General features: G+C 38.0%; 1 protein-coding gene and 1 non-coding gene across 8 annotated transcripts in view; one reads left to right on the forward strand and one right to left on the reverse strand.

Annotated features, from left to right (window-relative positions):
- LOC119498195 (ATP-dependent 6-phosphofructokinase, platelet type-like) overlaps positions 1-16,313 on the reverse strand; it is a 39,965-nt gene extending 23,652 nt beyond the window's left edge. For 4 of the 7 annotated variants that reach the window (XM_037786779.1, XM_037786778.1, XM_037786782.1 and 1 more), the window contains exons 1-9: positions 16,055-16,312; positions 10,559-10,632; positions 7,518-7,595; positions 6,899-7,088; positions 6,640-6,805; positions 6,480-6,524; positions 4,957-5,065; positions 881-976; positions 39-131 (exon numbers count right to left, since the gene is read on the reverse strand). In XM_037786779.1, the coding sequence (XP_037642707.1) occupies positions 39-131; positions 881-976; positions 4,957-5,065; positions 6,480-6,524; positions 6,640-6,805; positions 6,899-7,088; positions 7,518-7,595; positions 10,559-10,632; positions 16,055-16,169 (966 nt within the window). In that variant the 5' untranslated portion in view covers positions 16,170-16,312. Of the gene's footprint in view, positions 1-38; positions 132-880; positions 977-2,500; positions 2,597-4,956; positions 5,066-6,479; positions 6,525-6,639; positions 6,806-6,898; positions 7,089-7,517; positions 7,596-10,558; positions 10,633-16,054 lie in introns of all 7 variants that reach the window. The other 3 variants (XM_037786785.1, XM_037786784.1, XM_037786780.1) reach the window with 2 other exon arrangements.
- Positions 3,963-4,054, forward strand: trnar-ucu. The gene is given in 2 exon segments: positions 3,963-3,999; positions 4,019-4,054. It is a non-coding gene; the product is annotated as a tRNA-Arg (tRNA).
- Positions 16,314-18,287: the final 1,974 nt, after the last annotated feature.

Genomic DNA, 18,287 nt, shown 5'->3' on the forward strand with positions numbered 1-18,287 from the left:
TGTTTCCATTGCGAAGTATTAAATATACTGTGACTCACCAGGATCCTGTCAAAGGCCGAGGGGGTCCCACCTCGCTGCACGTGGCCCAAGATGGTGACCCTGGTGTCAAAACCCAGGCAGCGTACTACCAGCTGGATATGGAGGTAGAGCAAAGTGGGATGACAGCATATAGTGAGGATTAAGTGCTCAATACAAGGAACTGCATTCAATAATGTCCAGTAAAATCTAGTATACAGTATTATATTTTATCACAATTCAGTGTGATTAAACAAAAGAGCTGTAACATGAATTTAAAGGGTCCAAAAATTACAGATACACAGTATAAAAACATTATCTTAAAGAGTTAAGTTCAAACACATAAAAAAACACAACTCAGACATATAATATAGTATTAATATGTAATTTATTCTTTGTAAAATTTCACAGCATCTTCAAATGAAACCATCTTCAGAAAATGCCGAAATAAAAAGGCAACATAAAAGTGTCAAGCATTAAAAAAAGCAAAAAAAAACAACAACAACAAACAGAAGGAGAAATCATGCAAAATGCATCCTGTCATGTTAGGGAGTGCCAAATAATGTGCATGCGGGAAGTGACCTTGCAGCAGTAAAAAATAAGGGTGCAAAGGGACACGGGATGGGATTCTAAATGCCTGAAGGATATATGGAATCAAGCAACATAAGGGAGTCAGTATTTTAGTAAGAAATATTAAAAATAACTTGCATGAAACGTGCAAAAAATGTGAACACAACAATGACACACAGGGCATTAGACTTTGTGGTGTGTGTTCCCAACAGCAAACCATGAAGGAAAACAATCCATGCTTCTGAAGGAGAGTTTGTGGGTCCGTGACTTGACCAGACTTCTCCACTGTACTTACATCCTTGATATAATCAGGAGTTACTGCCTTGTTGTGGGAATCTATGGCCCCCTCAGCTACAATAATAATGTTCAGCCTTTTCTTATCGGCACGGTTCTAGAGGGATATGAAAGAAGCAAAAGCATTTGAAAACATGACAGAAAACGTTTTGCATTGCCAAAAGCTGGATCCGGTAATGGAGGACAATCTCAGATCAACTACTGATAAACCTTAATGTAAAGAACAACAGGGCATTTTGTCATCTTTCTTGAGCAGGCCACCACTTGCCACATTGTGGAAGAAGATTCATACCTACAGCTAACTGGGCCTATTTGTTTTCAACGAGGATTGCTAACAATGCAGGGAAACTGAAGGTCAGATGAGGAAATTTCTTAAAATGTCATGCACAATAATTAACCTCCTGCAGAGAATGTTTAACTGCATAACATTAAAACTAATTATTTTACCTACTTCTGGTAGGATATTAGACAGAAGAGTTATCTTAAAGATACCATGTGGGGTTTACTTTGAAACAAGAGTTAGCTTAAAGGGGCGGCAGTAGTAGTAGTAGTAGTGGGACTTGGCTTGGGAACCGGAGGGTCGCCGGTTCAAGTCCCCGCATGGACCAAGTACTGAGTGTGAACTGGTAGCTGGAGAGATACCAGTTTGCCTCTTGGGCACTGCTGAGGTGCCCTTGAGCAAGGCACCCCCACCCCCAACTGCTTGTGGTGCCTGTCAGGGGCAGCCCCCTCGCTCTGACATCTCTCCATTAATGCATGTATATAGGTCCTGTTTGTGCATGTGTGTGTATTTGGGCCTGTGTGTACTATGTACTACTTAAAATATAACAGAGTGAAAAAATTGAATTTCCCCTCGAGATTAATAGAGTGCCTTTCTTCTTCTTCTAAATATACCATGTGGGGTTTCATTTTAAACTAACAGATGAGTTAAATGTAACGTTAGTATGCGTGTTTCCTCGGGGCATAACAAATGTGTTGAATGACTTTCCTTCTTCATAAAACATTTTGAAAGCAAATGTTTTGAATATTTTGAAACTTCCACTCTTTAACTTGAGGAATTCCTGTTTGCTAGCTAGCAATCTTCTTCTTTGCCTTTTTATAGCAAAGTTACAGATGACTAAGATGCACATTACTGCCACCAATTGTCAGTCAGTGGAACTGCGTGAAACTAAGGGAGATCATATCACCCCCTCACTGACAGGCAGGACAATGTTTGAGGTAAATGCCACTTTCATTTACAGACCAACATGTCAGTCAAAGATTGATGTAATTCAAAATAAACGGCTTGAAAGTATGACCATTCAGCGGCTAGTTTTACACATCAGAGAAATGTATTTTCTGCTATTGAGGGTGTCAAAATTGTCGGACAGATTTCTTCCAGTATTATTATTAATCATTGGTGCAAAATGGTAGCTAAAGAAACCACACTGACACCAAAACTTGATTGTAAAAAATATTAAATTTTTCATTCCTTCTCTCAAAATGTGGCAAGTGTCTGGACAAGACAAAAAAAAACACTGTGAAAACGCTGTGCTGTAATTTATCACACATATTTCTGTCCACCAGTTGGTCCAGCTTCTGGTTCCCCCTCTGCGTCAGTCTGAAACTGAGCGCTACTCACATCCTTCACAAAATTAGAGGTAATGGGTTGTCCTTGTCTGTCAATGGCTCCTTCAGCAACTATGATAATGTTCAACCTGGAACCTCGAGATCGGCTCTGGACGATAACAAACACACTCACCACATCAAATTTACTGAAAAGGCATCAGTCAGTATCAGATTAAACAAAATGTGTATTGTTAATTGCTATTTGTTCTATAGAGAACTGTCATAGAATAACAATATTGTACATAGTAACAAATTTAAATTCCTCTTCAAATCATCTGATGATCTAAAATCAATGTCACAATGTGCTGAAAAGTCTTAAAGGGGAACACCACCCAAATGAAGAATTCTAATGTTGTATTCCATGGCCTATGAAAGTTCAATCAATGTTTGTGAACATGAGCTCCTCTCTCTCAAAGCCAGGAACCAGAGAAGTAAGTCTTAGACTTGTGATGTCATGGGGTTTAAAGTCTGGAGCTGCTCCATAGACAATGAATGGATCCACAGAAAGTTTGTTTTCTTTTTTATACCCAAATGAGCTTCATGCTATTGTAGTGTTGTCAGTTGTGAAAAAGAAAATGTCCCCATATACTCAGAACATTTCCCTGGGTGCTCTCAGTGTCATCTAGAACATCTCTCCCCATTCATGGTCTATGGAAAAACTCCACACTTTATACCCTAGGACATCACAAGTTTGAGTTTTAGCACTCTGGTTTTTGGTTTTGGGAGAGTTGTTTATGTTTACTAATATTTTTTGCAAAGTCTTAGACCATAGGAATAACATGTATGAATTTTGAAAATGGCCGTAGTATTCCTTTAACCCTTTAAAAACAGACCTCCCGCAGGCGGCCATGGTAGGTTGCTGTCTGCATGATCCTGTTTAAGTAAATCTCAAATAAAAACCATAAGAGCTAGAGCATTCAATCTTTTTGCAGTGGAAAGCCAAGGCTTCTGTCTTTCACGTCATCATGTAGTACGCTCATGATGAGGTCATTAAGTTATGTTACGTGCAGAACCTATCAAAACTATCAAAACGCCTTTGCACTTTTTCTGCTCATTAAAATGAGCATATCTCAAAAACAAAAAATTGTGCAGAGTTCAGATAACTTATGGGGTGTTAAGAAACATTTTGTTCATGTTTCTATATTTAGAAATCGTTTGGATCAATATGTTTTGTGTGTTTATTTAACATCTGTTTAACATTTTATGAAAAAAACATCCAATTTTTGTATGTTTTTTATTTATGACACAATCTCAATACTTTTGTCAATTACTATGGTTTATTGACTTATATAACCTTTTAGCCTAGGTTGTACAGATTCTAGTGATATGAAGAATTTGAAGATACTCCAAGAAATGACCTCACAATAAGCAAAAATACCAATGTAGGCACTGGCGGACCGTGTCTACTGCAGAGTTCAAAGGGTTAAAGGAGTGTGTGTAGGCATGTGGCTGTGTGTCTATAATTAGAAGCAGCCGGCTCTGTGGCGCAATGGATAGCGCATTGGACTTCTAGTCAACAACTTGAGTTGTAATTCAAAGGCTGTGGGTTCGAGTCCCACCAGAGTCGCTCTTTTGTGGAGAGAGAGGACACAAATCTGTGTATTCATGTTCATCAACAGGCTCCTTTTGCTGCTGACATGCACTTTGATTTCCTATATTTAAACAATTGTTTCTCCTATGGAGAAGTACCTTTTTTGGCCACAGTAGTGCGGTTGGCCACTGACACAAATAGGCAGCAATATTGACCGGCGTCGCCTTATCCAACTCTCTTAATAAATCCATGGTCGGATTACTCAGAAAAGTGTATTAGTTAAATCGCCTTTTAGCACTTGTTGGAAAGACAATGTGAAACATTGAATGGATAAATTATTATTACACCTCTGAAAAAAAGCATATGTGCAGATCAACTAGTCAACTACTATTTTGCAAAACCTTGTAACTTGTAAAAATGAGTAGTATGGGTTTTAGAGGGGAAATATATATATGACTCTTACTATACATGAATCTCCATTAAAAACAAGCTCCTTTAGCTACCGGCACCCACTTCTAATCCCCACTTTACATTGACAAGTGAATGGTCAAGTGAAGCTGAGATGAACAACCACAAATTTGATACCGACTTAGAAAAAGCCAGCTGCTCCATGAACTGCTTTTATTCAAGCGGGGTCAGTGTTTGCAGTGTATATGAGAAAAGTTGAGTTAAACAACTCCCTGAAGTGGTAGTCAACTTTTCCTGAAACTGGCAAGTTAGGGAGTTATGATGTCTGCAGATATTGTCCTGTACATGACAGGCTCTGTGGTGCAATAGATAGATAGGTGATTCAAAGGTTGTGGGTTCGAGTCCCACCCGAGCTGCTCTTTTACACATGAATCTTCTACACCAAAAAGGTCTTTTAGTGTCTGGTCTAGTCTTCTGATGTGTTTGTGTGTGTGTGTGTGTGTGTGTGTGTGTGTGTGTGTGTGTGTTACCTCAGACAGTTTCTGACACATGCTGTCCTCCCAGCCATCTTCAGGAGGCATTTCTGGGATAAACACCCAGTCTGCTCCGCAGGCCAGGGCACTAACCAGGGCCAGGTATCTGCACACACACACACACACATTTTAATAATTACCTTGAATCTTTACTTCCCTGTAACAGATATTTGTTGTGGAATATTTCATTGACACAGACTATTGCCCAACACACACATGCATGGGCCTCATCTATATTTCCACAAAAAATATTTTGACCAAGTCATGATTTATTCAAAGCTCAGAATATGCTTTCCAAAAGAATACGAGAGAAAAAAAAGTTAATTAATTAATTTAGTTAAGTTAAATCTGATAATATATATTTAGAATGGATTTGGCTTGTTAGATGAGATTAAATATATTTACTTCAAACATGTAACAAATAAGAAAACAAAACAAGAATAACCAATAAATTGAACAGTAAACATCGACAGCAAATTCTAAATAAACTAAATAAGTTAATATTATATATTCCAAAAGGAGTAGACAGAAGTTAACACTTATATGGTCGTACACTTTTCACCTTTACTTAAATCATGAACTTAATATTTATCACATACTGTAAAGCTGCAATGATTAATTGATTAGTTGTTGACTATTAAATGAATCACCAACTATTTTAATCCGATAATCTATCAATTGGTTTGAGTAATTAAAAAAAAAAAAAAAATTCTCTGATTCCAGCTTCTTAAATGTGAATATTTCCTGGTTTCTTTACTCCTCTATGACAGTAAACTGAATATCTTTAAGTTGTGGACAAAACAAGACATTTGAGGACGTCATGTTGGGCTTTGGGAAACACTGATCAACATTTTTCCCCATATTCTGACATTTTATAGACCAAACAACTAGTCGATTAATCAAGAAAATAATTGACAGATTAATCGACAATGAAAATACTCATTAGTTGCAGCTCCTAATATACTGTACACATAAATAATCATCTTAATATAAAAATAAAAGACATCAACGAGCGTCACGGTCCCAAAAGAGGCAAGGCCCCTTCCTCATCCCTGTACCTCTCAAAAACATTTTTTAAAACATTTTCTTAAATTGATTTATATTTGTATTTCGTTTAATTTCTTCATCTGATCCATTCCATAAATTCACCCCACAAATTGAAACATGCTCTTCCTAGTGGTACGAACATAAAGTTTTTTTTTATTTTTTTATTTAAACCCCCGTCTGTCTGAAAACATTTTTGTATGTTGCCAGGAAGTACGTTATTTCTTGCATTGTAAATAATATGTGCACTCTTAAATTCTACCAGATCTACGGACTTCAAAGCATGTTACTTTAAAATGTGCATGTGATATTCAAAATGTTGTCAGCATACATTTTGGTGTGGTTTGTTTGGTTTTTGTGAATTAGTATGTGCAGTAACATATCTCACTTGCATATATATTCTTATGTATATGTTCTTATGTGTATGGTGTTTCTATCTCTCTGTGATGTACTGTAACACGAGGTGACGAGCCTACCCGCAGTGCCTGCCCATGACCTCCAGCACAAATGTCCTCTGGTGGCTGGAAAAACAGTGATAAACAAAAGAAATGTCAGAACATATCAGTGTAATCCCGTGGACTTATCTTCTCATCTTTTATATCATGTCTTGTATGTCTTGTCTTTGGATTTGTTCACCTCTGAGCGGTGGTCATGATGGCGTCCACCACCTCAATGATCCTGTGCAGTGCCGAGTCGGTGCCGATGGTCATGTCGGTGCCGCAGAAGTCATTGTCGATGGAGCCGACCATGCCGACGATATGGAGCTCCGAGTTACTGCGGGCTGCCTCCTTATCGATCAGACCTGAAAGACATGAGAGGGAGGGAGGGAGGCGACTCTCTTTACACCTGTAAAGTCAGAGTAGTGTGGAATGTGGAGTCAAGAATGAGCAATCACCTTGTTGGAGGAGCTCATCCAACAGGCCGCTCCACTCCTCTCTGAACAGGTTGGCTCCGGTCAGGCTGCCGTCTCCACCGATCACACACAGGTTGGTGATTCTGCGCTGCACAAGGTTGTGTGCGGCTTTCAAGCGGCCCTCGTGGGTACGGAACTCTTTACAGCGGGCGCTGCCGATGACTGTGCCACCCTGAGGGAAACACAAATTACAATCTGAAATCACATTATTATCTCGTTTACGATATCTACAAGACAAATCGTTTTTCATTGTTGCACTGAATGTCATTTAGACAATGTCAATGACAAACAGTGCAAAGGTCTAATTCAATCACAGACTCATTTGGCTCAAAGCTAAAAGCGTTGCTGCTGAGTCACATCCAATGATCATCACAGATGTCCTACAACACAGCAGATATTCCGCTGTGTTGGCCGAAGCACCAATACTGCTGCTCCTCTGCCAGAAATCATTTACAAATGCCATTTTATGGTGCTAAAATATACAGTGATAATTATAACATTAACACTGGATCAAGTCTTTTATTGATAGCTGAATATAAGAGCCACATGTAACTATATCAAGAGGGCGCGACCTGAAACAGCATCAGAAAGCTCGGCTCACCACTTGCAACATGCTGGAGACGCTTTCCCATGTCGCCTCTTTGATGTAGCCTCCTCCGTCCACCATCCCCTGGTATCCCTGAGAGGACAGACACATATGATAAATGTTCACTGGATCATATAGGACACCTACGTAAACAGTAATCGCGACTGTGGGTCACTATATTCTCATCCTGAGCCGTAATATGTTTAGGGCTGCAGCTACTGTAAATGTTATCTTTGCTACAAATGAATCTGTCAAAGATTTTTTTTTTCAAATATTTAATTATTTTTTTAGTATATAAAATGTATGAAATTGGTAAAATAAAAAAACAGAAGTACCAGAATTAACATGAGAGGATGGAGCTAAGTACAACCGAACGTTGAATAAGACATTTTTAGACGACCAAAATATTACAATTAACTTTCAAGAACTGAAAACACACTATGAAAGGGTTAAAGTTCTGAGACGAAAACAAGGATGAAACCCAGACGTGGTAGCAACCTGTCAATTGTCCTAAAGTATCCCCTGCTTTATGGTCTATCTGGCTCTAAATGGGACCATTATTTACTAAATGAACATCATGATTTATTGAAGAAGACTTGAAACTAGCGATTGAGACCATAAACTCATGTTTACAATGTTGACTGAGGTAATAAATCAAGTGAGAAGTAGGCTCATTTTCTTTTCTTCTTTTTGCAACCAGAGGAGTCGCCCCTTGCTGGCTACTAGAAAGAATGCAAGTTTAAAGGTGCTTCAGCATTGGCTTCACTTCTCAGACCGAGTGGTTGCCCAAATGTTTGAAAACAATATAATCAAAACAGAATGAGAAATTAAATATGATCTTTTGGCGTTGATAGTTATGCTTCTTAGGTTCTACAGTTTTTTTAGTCTGTGTGCTGATCCAAACTACCAGCCGGAGTCCCAACCAAAAGAAAGGCATCATGGCACTCAGCTGTCGTTACTCACAGCCCAGTGGTTGTCTAAGGCTGAAGGGGATGACAGTGCAGCCAGAGAAGGATGAAGTCTGCCCCTGGTAATCCAAATATATCCACACTGAGACCAGATCATCTCTAGCTGTCATCAGTGGCGTCACGCCCACTCAAACTGCAGATAATATTCTCAGACATTCGATATCGAACGACTTTAAGATATTAATGAAACGGGGATTTATTGTTGCTTTTTTCTGATATTGAATCATAATAGGTCTAACTATGTAAAGCCCCATGAATGGCTGTAGTGTGACATGTGTGACACTAGTGGGAACAAATCCCTCAAAGTTGCATTTACATTTTACATATTCACTGTCTATAAAAGTAGCATTAATGCATGATGGATTAGCCATATAAAACTGTTCTAAGATGCATCAAAAAACATTGAAGATGTTTTATATTTTTGCAAATTCGCACAACTATCTCAGCACACGAGCCATAAATGAAAAAATGAGTGATGAAAGCTTTATCTTTAAATTGTCAAAGAAAGTGATGATTATCAAAACTCAAATGAAGATACTTGTAAAATGCTAAAACATAAAACAGGTTTTTAGGGAAATAGGAATTACCTTTAATAGCTAGAAAAAGAAGTGTAAAGCAAAATGGACATGCATGGTCAACTTTTTTTAGAGATGCACCGATCGAACAGCCACCAGGCTCATATATATCTCATATATATATTTTGTATATTTTTTGCCGGTCAAATTTACACACATGTGCCGCATGATGGTTTTACGTAAAGCACACAGTCGCACACATCATGTCGTCGATGTGGAAGTTCTTCAGCGTGAGTAAAGAAGACATAAAGCTCCTGCAAGTCCAACATAAGCCATGCAGGAACAACCTTAAAGAAAATGTTTTGACAACAAGAAAGTCTTGTAAATTTAGCAGTTTTGGAGAAAATGTGAGTTATTTTATAGTGAATGTTTTATTGTGAACATACAATAAAATTTAAATTTTCCATGAAAGGAAAGTTACAATAACGTTTGTGCATGCTGTTCTTAGTATGTAATTCTTATAAAGAAAGAAAATCAGAATCAGTATATTTCTATTATGTACCACTGATCTTCATGTCACTAAACTCAACACATTGAACTGAAAGACTAAATATGAGTTGGCTTTATCTAAATTAGTAAATGTAGCTATTCACTATGAACAAGCCAGTGTTAACCATCATAAGATCTGTGTTATACATTAAAGTATCTATATGAATGCAAATATTTGCCTTGCTACCAGTAGGTTATAAATAAAGACCGACCTTATAGGGAGTTTAAATAGTTTCAGCAATGAGCAGGAAGTACAATTTACCTCTGGGGACAGTGGATAAATAAGATGACATGGAGACAGGCCCAGCATCCAGAATTCATATCCACCAAGGAAAGAGGAAAATGGTTATTATTGCAAAGTGCAAATCCCCTGCTTTATGGTCTATTTGACTCTAAATGGGACCATAATTTACTAAATGAACATCATGCTGTATTGAAGAAGACTTGAAACTAGTGATTGAGACCATAAACTCATGTTTACAATGTTTACTGAGGTAATAAATCAAGTGAGAAGTAGGCTCATTTTCTCATAGACTTCTATACAATCAGACTTCTTTTTGCAACCAGAGGAGTCGCCCCCTGCTGGCTGTTAGAAAGAATGCAAATTTAAGGCACTTCAGCATTGGCTTCACTTTTCAGACATGATGCCGTCCCTGAGTCTAAAACTGATGCTAGAAGGGTACCTAGAGTGTCATAGTCTGAAGCGTAGGGCCACTGACCAAGCGTTGGTATTTGACAAGTTGGGAGTGAGTTGGGAGTGACAGTGTGTTGAATATCAACTATTTTCAGAACCCGGAGTTGCCCACTAATCCACTTTCTATGTATCAACACTTATTTAGATTTAAACTTTTTAAGGTCAAATGCAGGGTAACATCAAGTCTTTGAGTCCTGCTGGCTCTCTCAAAGACAATCGCAGCCCAACGAGGGAGACTCGTCTACTAATTTAGCTCACTGTCGAGTACGACAGAGACGGCAGACTGCCCAGAGGCCACGTCTGTAGTCTGAGCCATGAGTCACGCCTCACCTCGTAGATGAAGTAGACCTTTGCTCCCACGTAGATGCCCATTCGGACGACGGCCCGGACGGCCGCATTCATACCTGTTAACGGACAGAGAAGATTTAAAGGTTGTCACGGAAACAATTTCTCAATATGCATTCTTGTTGCTGCCATGATGTGTTTGATATGGTATGCAAATAGCCAAAGAATGGAAACGAATAAACTAAGAATGCACACATTGGAGGAGCACAAACAAGTGGAAAATTTGCAAGTCATGAGTATTTGCTATACATTCAAAAATAATAAAACAATTGCCATTGGAAAAAAAGTTTCCTTCTTCCACTCAATTTTGGTAAATCACTATTTAATAAGGTCAAAACTGACAGAGAGAGAAAGAGAGAAATAGTTGACATAACAGCATAAACAGGGAGTGGTAGGAGCCAGACAGACCAGCAAAAAGAGAAACAGAGAGAGGGAACAGGAGTCTGTCGCAGCACTTAGTGGAATTAGAAATAGCACAGACTATAAATCTCAGACCGAGTCTGTGATCAACATATTGATTGTACAATTTCACATAAGCAGACAGAGGCTGATATTGGTTGGTATTGATTGATTAAATGAAAGTATTTGATGTACAACTGGCTAAGAGAGGTCATATCTTGTAGCATCAGCATTGCATCAGATACATGCAGACTGAGAGATATGATTAAACTTTAAATTGGATATGGAAGCCAATGATAAAAGATCACTGCAAAGGGAAATAGTCTACAAATGAGAATTACAGCTGCAATTAATGGTTATTCTCATAATCTGTTCAAAAAACAAGTCATTTTTTTCCAAATAACTGATTAATTGTTAAAGGTACAATATGTATCTTTTCTGCATTAAAATGTCTAAAAATGACTTGACCTGTGTTATATATTTTGTAGGGCTGTCAAAGTTAACGGGATAACGTGTTAACGCAAATTTGTTTAAATGCCACTAATTTCTTTAACGCATTAATGCAATTTGTGATTTTTAGGTGGTAGTTTTAAAGCTAGAGTGAAGATATTATCATATATATCATATCATATGAAACTACAAAAACCTAAGGAATCCATTTGTACCAACCATGTCATACTAGCTTGTCGAGAAGGAGGCTAAATAACACTCCAAACTTAAATTTTGGTGAGGATGGTCATGGCCATTTTCAAAGGGGTCCCTTGACCTCTGACCTCAAGATATGTGAATGAAAATGGGTTCTATGGGTACCCACGAGTCTCCCTTTTACAGACATGCCCACTTTATGATAATCACATGCAGTTTGGGGCAAATCATAGTCAAGTCAGCACACTGACACACTGACAGCTGTTGTTGCCTGTTGGGCTGCAGTTTGCCATGTTATGATTTGAGCATATTATTTTATGCTAAATGCAGTACCTGTGAGGGTTTCTGGACAATATCTGTCATTGTTTTGTGTTGTTAATTTATTTCCAATAATAAATATATACATACATTTACATAAAGCAGCATATTTGCCCACTCCCATATTGATAAGAGTATTAAATACTTGACAAATCTCCCCTTAAGGTACATTTTGAACAGATAAAAAGTGTTAATTTGCAATTAATTGCGATTAAATATTTTAATCGATTGACAGCCCTAATATTTTGTTTAGTTGTATACTTACACAATCCCAAATGTTTCCAACCATTTTTAAACCTAGAGAAATCCTTAATTTTAATCAAGGTGTCATAAAATTGACTTTTTATTTTTACGATAGACTTTTTAGATATTTGTGGTATATTTGTGTAGTATTTTTCTGGCTTTTAAGTTCTCAGAGAAACAAGCTGAGGAGCTGCTGTGTCTGCCAAACAGCTTTGGAGAAACACTGAATTTGAATGTAAAACTACTTGATTCAGTGTTTTTACTGGTTTTAATCACCACGTCTGTGTGTTTTGGAGAAGAATAACCTCTGCGGATAATTCGGCTCAAAACCTCCTGGATGATGAACGCTGAAGGAATCCTAACCGGGAGACACTGACTGCAATGACTGCAATGGTGGTGAAGACAACAACTCCCATGATTCCACGCTACTTCACAATGTCGCCAAACTCTGTTTTGTTATTGTTTTGATTGAGAGACCCTAGAAAATGACATATTATACGCTTAAGTCTGCAAAATCTTAGAAATTAACAAAAAAAATCTAATTAGTAAACCTAAAGCTTGATGGACCAAATTACCAAATTGCTTGTTTTGTCAAAAACCTTCACTGAGGGGTCTCAAGACCAGCTCACTGTGAATCATCCCACTTATTAAGACTTTTATCATACGACGCATACTGATATGAAATGATGACTTTTATAAAGGCAGGATGCATTAGATCTTCCTGAGCCCATTCTCTGTGGCAGTATGAGTGAAGCGGAGCACTGAGCACAGCGGGCACAAGCTGCCCCTCCCAGTCAACAGAGCTCACTCTGCCAAATGTCCTCCCACACCGCATGCTTTAAACAACCCGTCCCATTCACTCGCTCTTGTCTGCAGAATGTGCACGGGATGTGACCGCTTCTTGGATGACAACGTCATGATTTAGGCTCTGTTCAGACAGAAAACAGCACTGCATACAACAAACAAATGTAGCCCCTTATTCATTTCACTGAGGTTGGCACACTGCAAAGTGCTCTGGCATAAAAACACAGGATCGTCAGACAGAACAGTTTGAACCTGGCTTGTAGATGACTTTGCAACATGAACCATGTATTTCTACTGGTTGTTTACCGAATGACAGGCACTACAGTGGGTTGTCAGCAATGTTTCTAGGTGCTGACACGTTCAACAGACGTAAAAAGCGTAAAAAATAATCTCAAAAGGCTAAATTTGCATAAACTCAGACGAACACGCTGGGTTGAAGGTTAACTGAAGGTTAACATCTGTAACAGAAAAGCTCATATCCTTGTTTGGCTTTTAATATAACATATTCAGCATTTTAGCTTGTTGCTTTTCTTTGTTGATTTTCTATTTAATTAAATTAACTATATTATTTATTATTATTATTATTATTGCTACTATAATCTAATGTCTGGAGGTAATTTAAACAACACATTCCACTTGTTTGTAACTAATGAAAAATCACGATATGTGTAACAAACAGTATGTCTCTTTAGATTCTCTTTAGAGTTTTTGGAAAATAATTCAATTTATTTAATGTTCATGAATAAATAAATTCTGGGAATAAAATTCTAATACATTCTAAAAACAATGATTGTTCTTCATCAGATTTATGCAAGCATGGAATAGTTCAGAAACTTTATTTACATATAAATTATGGAAATTAGTGCTTGTGCATGAGGACCAATGACTGATGTTACGGTTTACATAACGGTTGCAGCTGCGTTTTCCAAAGTGCTCCGATCTGAACTGACATCTACTCAAGGCGCAGGCTACAAATACCCATATAGATGGTAAAGTATTTCCCTTAGACATTGAATCTTCAATTAACAATAAAAACCAGCATCCAGTAGTTATGAATGGAAGAAATATAGGATGCTGGTAATGCATGTCTGACTCTGTGCATCATCAGTTTCAATTAAATGTCAGATGCTGTTTCACGTTAGTTCAACAAAGGTTTGCTGTAATATCCAGCAGCAAGGGAGCTGATGTGCTGCAGCCTATAGACACACAGTGTTATGTAACAGCCTGTGGTGAACCTACAGCACTGTATGTAGCTATAGATGGCAGAGCACAACATAGATACACCACAGAAGGACAAAATATAAATGGGAATAAAAATACATGTCGTGATGATGTTTCAAATACATTATAAGAGCACTATACAAGGATGCTCGAGTGATACAAAAACAGCATAACGTGTTATGAGGTCATTAGTGAAGCTCTAAATACACTTAATACATCCCCATGGAGATATCTCATGAATATTAATTAGCAATGGCATATAATAATTTACTATTTTACTTAATAAAACCCCTCATTTTAAGAGTAACATTTTTTAGTTTATTTGCATTAATTGGACTTCTATTCAGCATCACTACCCACATCACTGCAGCGTTGGTCTACTCGCTGCTTCTCACGTAGGCAGCACAGCCCTCAGTGAAGGATGGGTGAAGGTACCAGCAAACACACCGGAAGTCGATATATAACGCCTTCAAAATTAAAGCGCCACAGAGCAAACTGAAAGATCAGATATTTACTTTGAAAGGTTCAATCGGAAGTGGGGTGTTTTACTCTGTCTAACTTGACTCTGGTTCTCTCATTACCTCCTCATCCTCTGTAATGCAAGACAAGTGTTTTTACACATCTACTGGGATATAGGAGCTTTTTTTCCTGATGATCACTATTACTTTTCAAAACTTATTTATCCAACTTATCCAAACAAATGACATGGTTTTAATACAACAGGACACCTAAAAACTCTAGGCAGTCCTAAATAAGAAGGACTTAGGCTAGAATAAATATTCTATTCTGTAGCTATGAGCTAAAACCTACAGCAAAGTCATTCAACACTGACTGAACTCATTGTGGGAATACAAGAGAAATATCATGATTCCCTTGGGCTGATGATTTCATTATGTGTCCTGGTGGCACCGTGGATGCGCACAGGGACGCAGATGCATGCACACAAACACACACCAACACACACACACACACACATGCACCATCTGTGCTGTGCATGCACACAGTCCATAATATAAATGCAATGGTGCAGGATGCATGATAATTATAGACTTTATGTAGGGAGATGCATTTTGTATTATTCCATCATCTCTACCACTTGTTGATATTAATGCTGCTTTTTTTTATTTTTACAAATGATCCAAAAGCACATCATACTCCAACCTAGACTCATTTTAGCAGGCCTGGATTATTAATATGGGTTAATATAATACTAATAAATGGCTAAATCTCACTGATATTCAAATATATGTGAGACAGGAGTGTGGATGGGAGAGTCAGTTGTTGCATAACAGATTCATTTAGCACCTTATAGATAATAAGGTAGAATAAATATATATCCATATGCTGCTTAAATAAACCAAACTTGTCCGCTTTGATGGTCTGAGACGTTTTTAAACAGCCCCTTCGTCGACTTGCTCTACAGGAGAATGTAACTGTAACGTACTGGATCCTTTATCGGACAAGCTTGCGGCCACACATCCATTATTGGACAGGTCTTTAGCTGACATGTTTCTGTCATGTCTCCTATTGAATATGGAGGATTCATATTGGCAAACCTACACCAAAAAAAAATTGTGAAACAGCGTGAAATGCTACACATAGTTGTCCAACAGCAACATGATGGTGTTATAGCTAGCTAACTAACGTTATAACCTAGCTTAACGCTCCTTAATTTAAACCTTACCAATTTGAGACAATAAATACAATTATCGTGCGTTATTAGAAAAAAACGACCCATGACATGAGAGCTCAGTTATATTCCCCTTGTTGTTAATTGGCAGCATTGAATTGGTAGACTCAAAAGAGGCAGCAGAGCTGTCCGATAATGGAACTCGAGCTGCACAACGTTACCTTGAGCATCTCCTCCGCTTGTCAGCACAGCGATGGATTTACCAGCTCCGGTCAGGTTCTCGAACAGTTTGCGGGTGTCCTGTCGCTTCGGTGCTGCCACCACGCCGGCCATCATGTCGGTCTGTCCCTGTCACCTACCAGACCCCCTAAATAACAATGTTGCCCTGCGGAGGCAAGTAACGCTTGACTGTATCTGAGACAGGAGACAGGACAGGAGGAGAGGTGAATGTAGGAGGACTGCAGTGGTGCCCGCCCCTCAACCTGCACGTGCACACCCCCTTTAGCAAAGATCCTACATTACTTAAGATGACTCACTCCGTGCTTTAGGACAACAATGAGGCATGAGCAGGTAAACGCGTGTATACAATATGTACAGAACTTACCAAAAAAAAAATAAATAAATAAATATATATATATATATATATTTTAATATGGCTATCAATAGATTCAATTATTTTTTTTTAATTAATCGCAAATTAATCACACTTTTTTTTTATCTGTTCAAAATGTACCTTAAAGGGAGATTTGTCAAGTATTTAATACTCTTATCAACATGGGAGTGGACAAATATGCTGCTTTACACAAATATATGTATACATTTATTACTGGAAATCAATGAACAACACTAAACAATGACAGATGTTGTCCAGAAACCCTCACAGGTATTGCATTTAGCATAAAACAATATGCTCACATCATAACATGGCAAACTGCAGCCCAACAGGCAAGATCGATTGCGTCAATGCATTAAAGAAATTAGTGGCGTTAAAACGATTTTGCGTTAACGTGTTATTATCGCGTTAACTTCACAGACCTAGTCTTTATAGACGTGGTTCCCTGCAGAATGGTCAGATAGATATCTATAGCACAAAGTCCAGTTAGCTTACCCTTTTTTAGAAAACAATCTGGATGCCCAAAACGGACAAGTGGCTATGTATAATGACGGAAGCTCAATTGAACTACAAATTGGGACTCACACAAATACCATAAATGCCCATGTTTCTGATATTTCAGACTATGTAAGATGAAATAACACAGCTGTTTTATTACAACTTAAAAGTTGTATTAATAAGCAATAAGACACAACACTCTTTGCTGCTAGCTTATGTTGACTAATGTTAGCAAACTTGTACTAGCTAACGTTACAGCTCTGGGCTATCAGTACCCGACATGCCCGTTAGCTGACTTTAGGACTTTTCTCTGCTTGTGCTATTGGGACGCTGCATTTTTTCGCATGTCACAAATTAATATTTCAATGCTTTTATCGCAAAAGAAAAACAGGTTGTCCTTTTAGCTCACCCTATTAGCTCACCCTGGTTGCTCACCTGGTTGCTCACCTGGTTGCTCACCTGGTTGCTCACCTGGTTGCTCACCTGGTTGCTCACCTGGTTGCTCACCTGGTTGCTCACCTGGTTGCTCACCTGGTAGAGCGGGCACCATTGTACCAAGATTGAGTCCTTACAGCAGCGGCCCGGATTGGAGTCCGACCCGTGGCCCTTTGCTGCATGTCATCCCCTCTCTCTCCCCTTTCATGTCTGTGCTATCATTAAATATTGACAAAAAAAACAAACAAAACTAAAGGAAAACAAGAAAGGTAGCGTTAAACACATTGGAAGAGATCTTTTTGTTGTTTCAGCTTGTTTCGCTCTCAGTTAGCTTCCATAATGATGATGGCCGTAAGACGCAATTACTGGATATTGGCACATTGATTTTCCAACCAGATTAAAAACAAACAAATAATCAAATAAGTAAATATTTTATTAGAAAAATAAACACATTTCAAAATGACAGTATCCTGTAATTCTCACGTGTCCACTGTTCAACAAAAGTTGCATTTTCGTTACATTTAGTTAGTTGGAAACAAAGGATATTTGTGTATTTTGAAATAAAACGCAAGTATATAATAAACCAGTGTTAGACATAGAGCTTATTTTTAGCCTACTAATTCTAAAAATTCGAAGATATATTTAACTAGCTTATTCAAAAGAACTATATTATATTAAGAAAACCAAATTATTTTTGTAAAAGCAAACAAATTGTAAAAAATATTTTCATACGTGTTTATCAGTAGCTTATAATATTTTTTAAAAATTAGAGAATATCTGTAATATTAGGCCATGCTTTGCTCATTTTTGATCCAGCTCCCACTTTACGGTCTGGAAATAGAGTCGGAGTGAGAGATCTTCACTTTTTCATTCCTTCTTTGGCTCTCAGGAGGCGGGCTTCTGAGCCA

This window comes from Sebastes umbrosus, chromosome 12 (assembly GCF_015220745.1).
Source record: "Sebastes umbrosus isolate fSebUmb1 chromosome 12, fSebUmb1.pri, whole genome shotgun sequence".
Lineage (NCBI taxonomy): Eukaryota > Metazoa > Chordata > Actinopteri > Perciformes > Sebastidae > Sebastes > Sebastes umbrosus.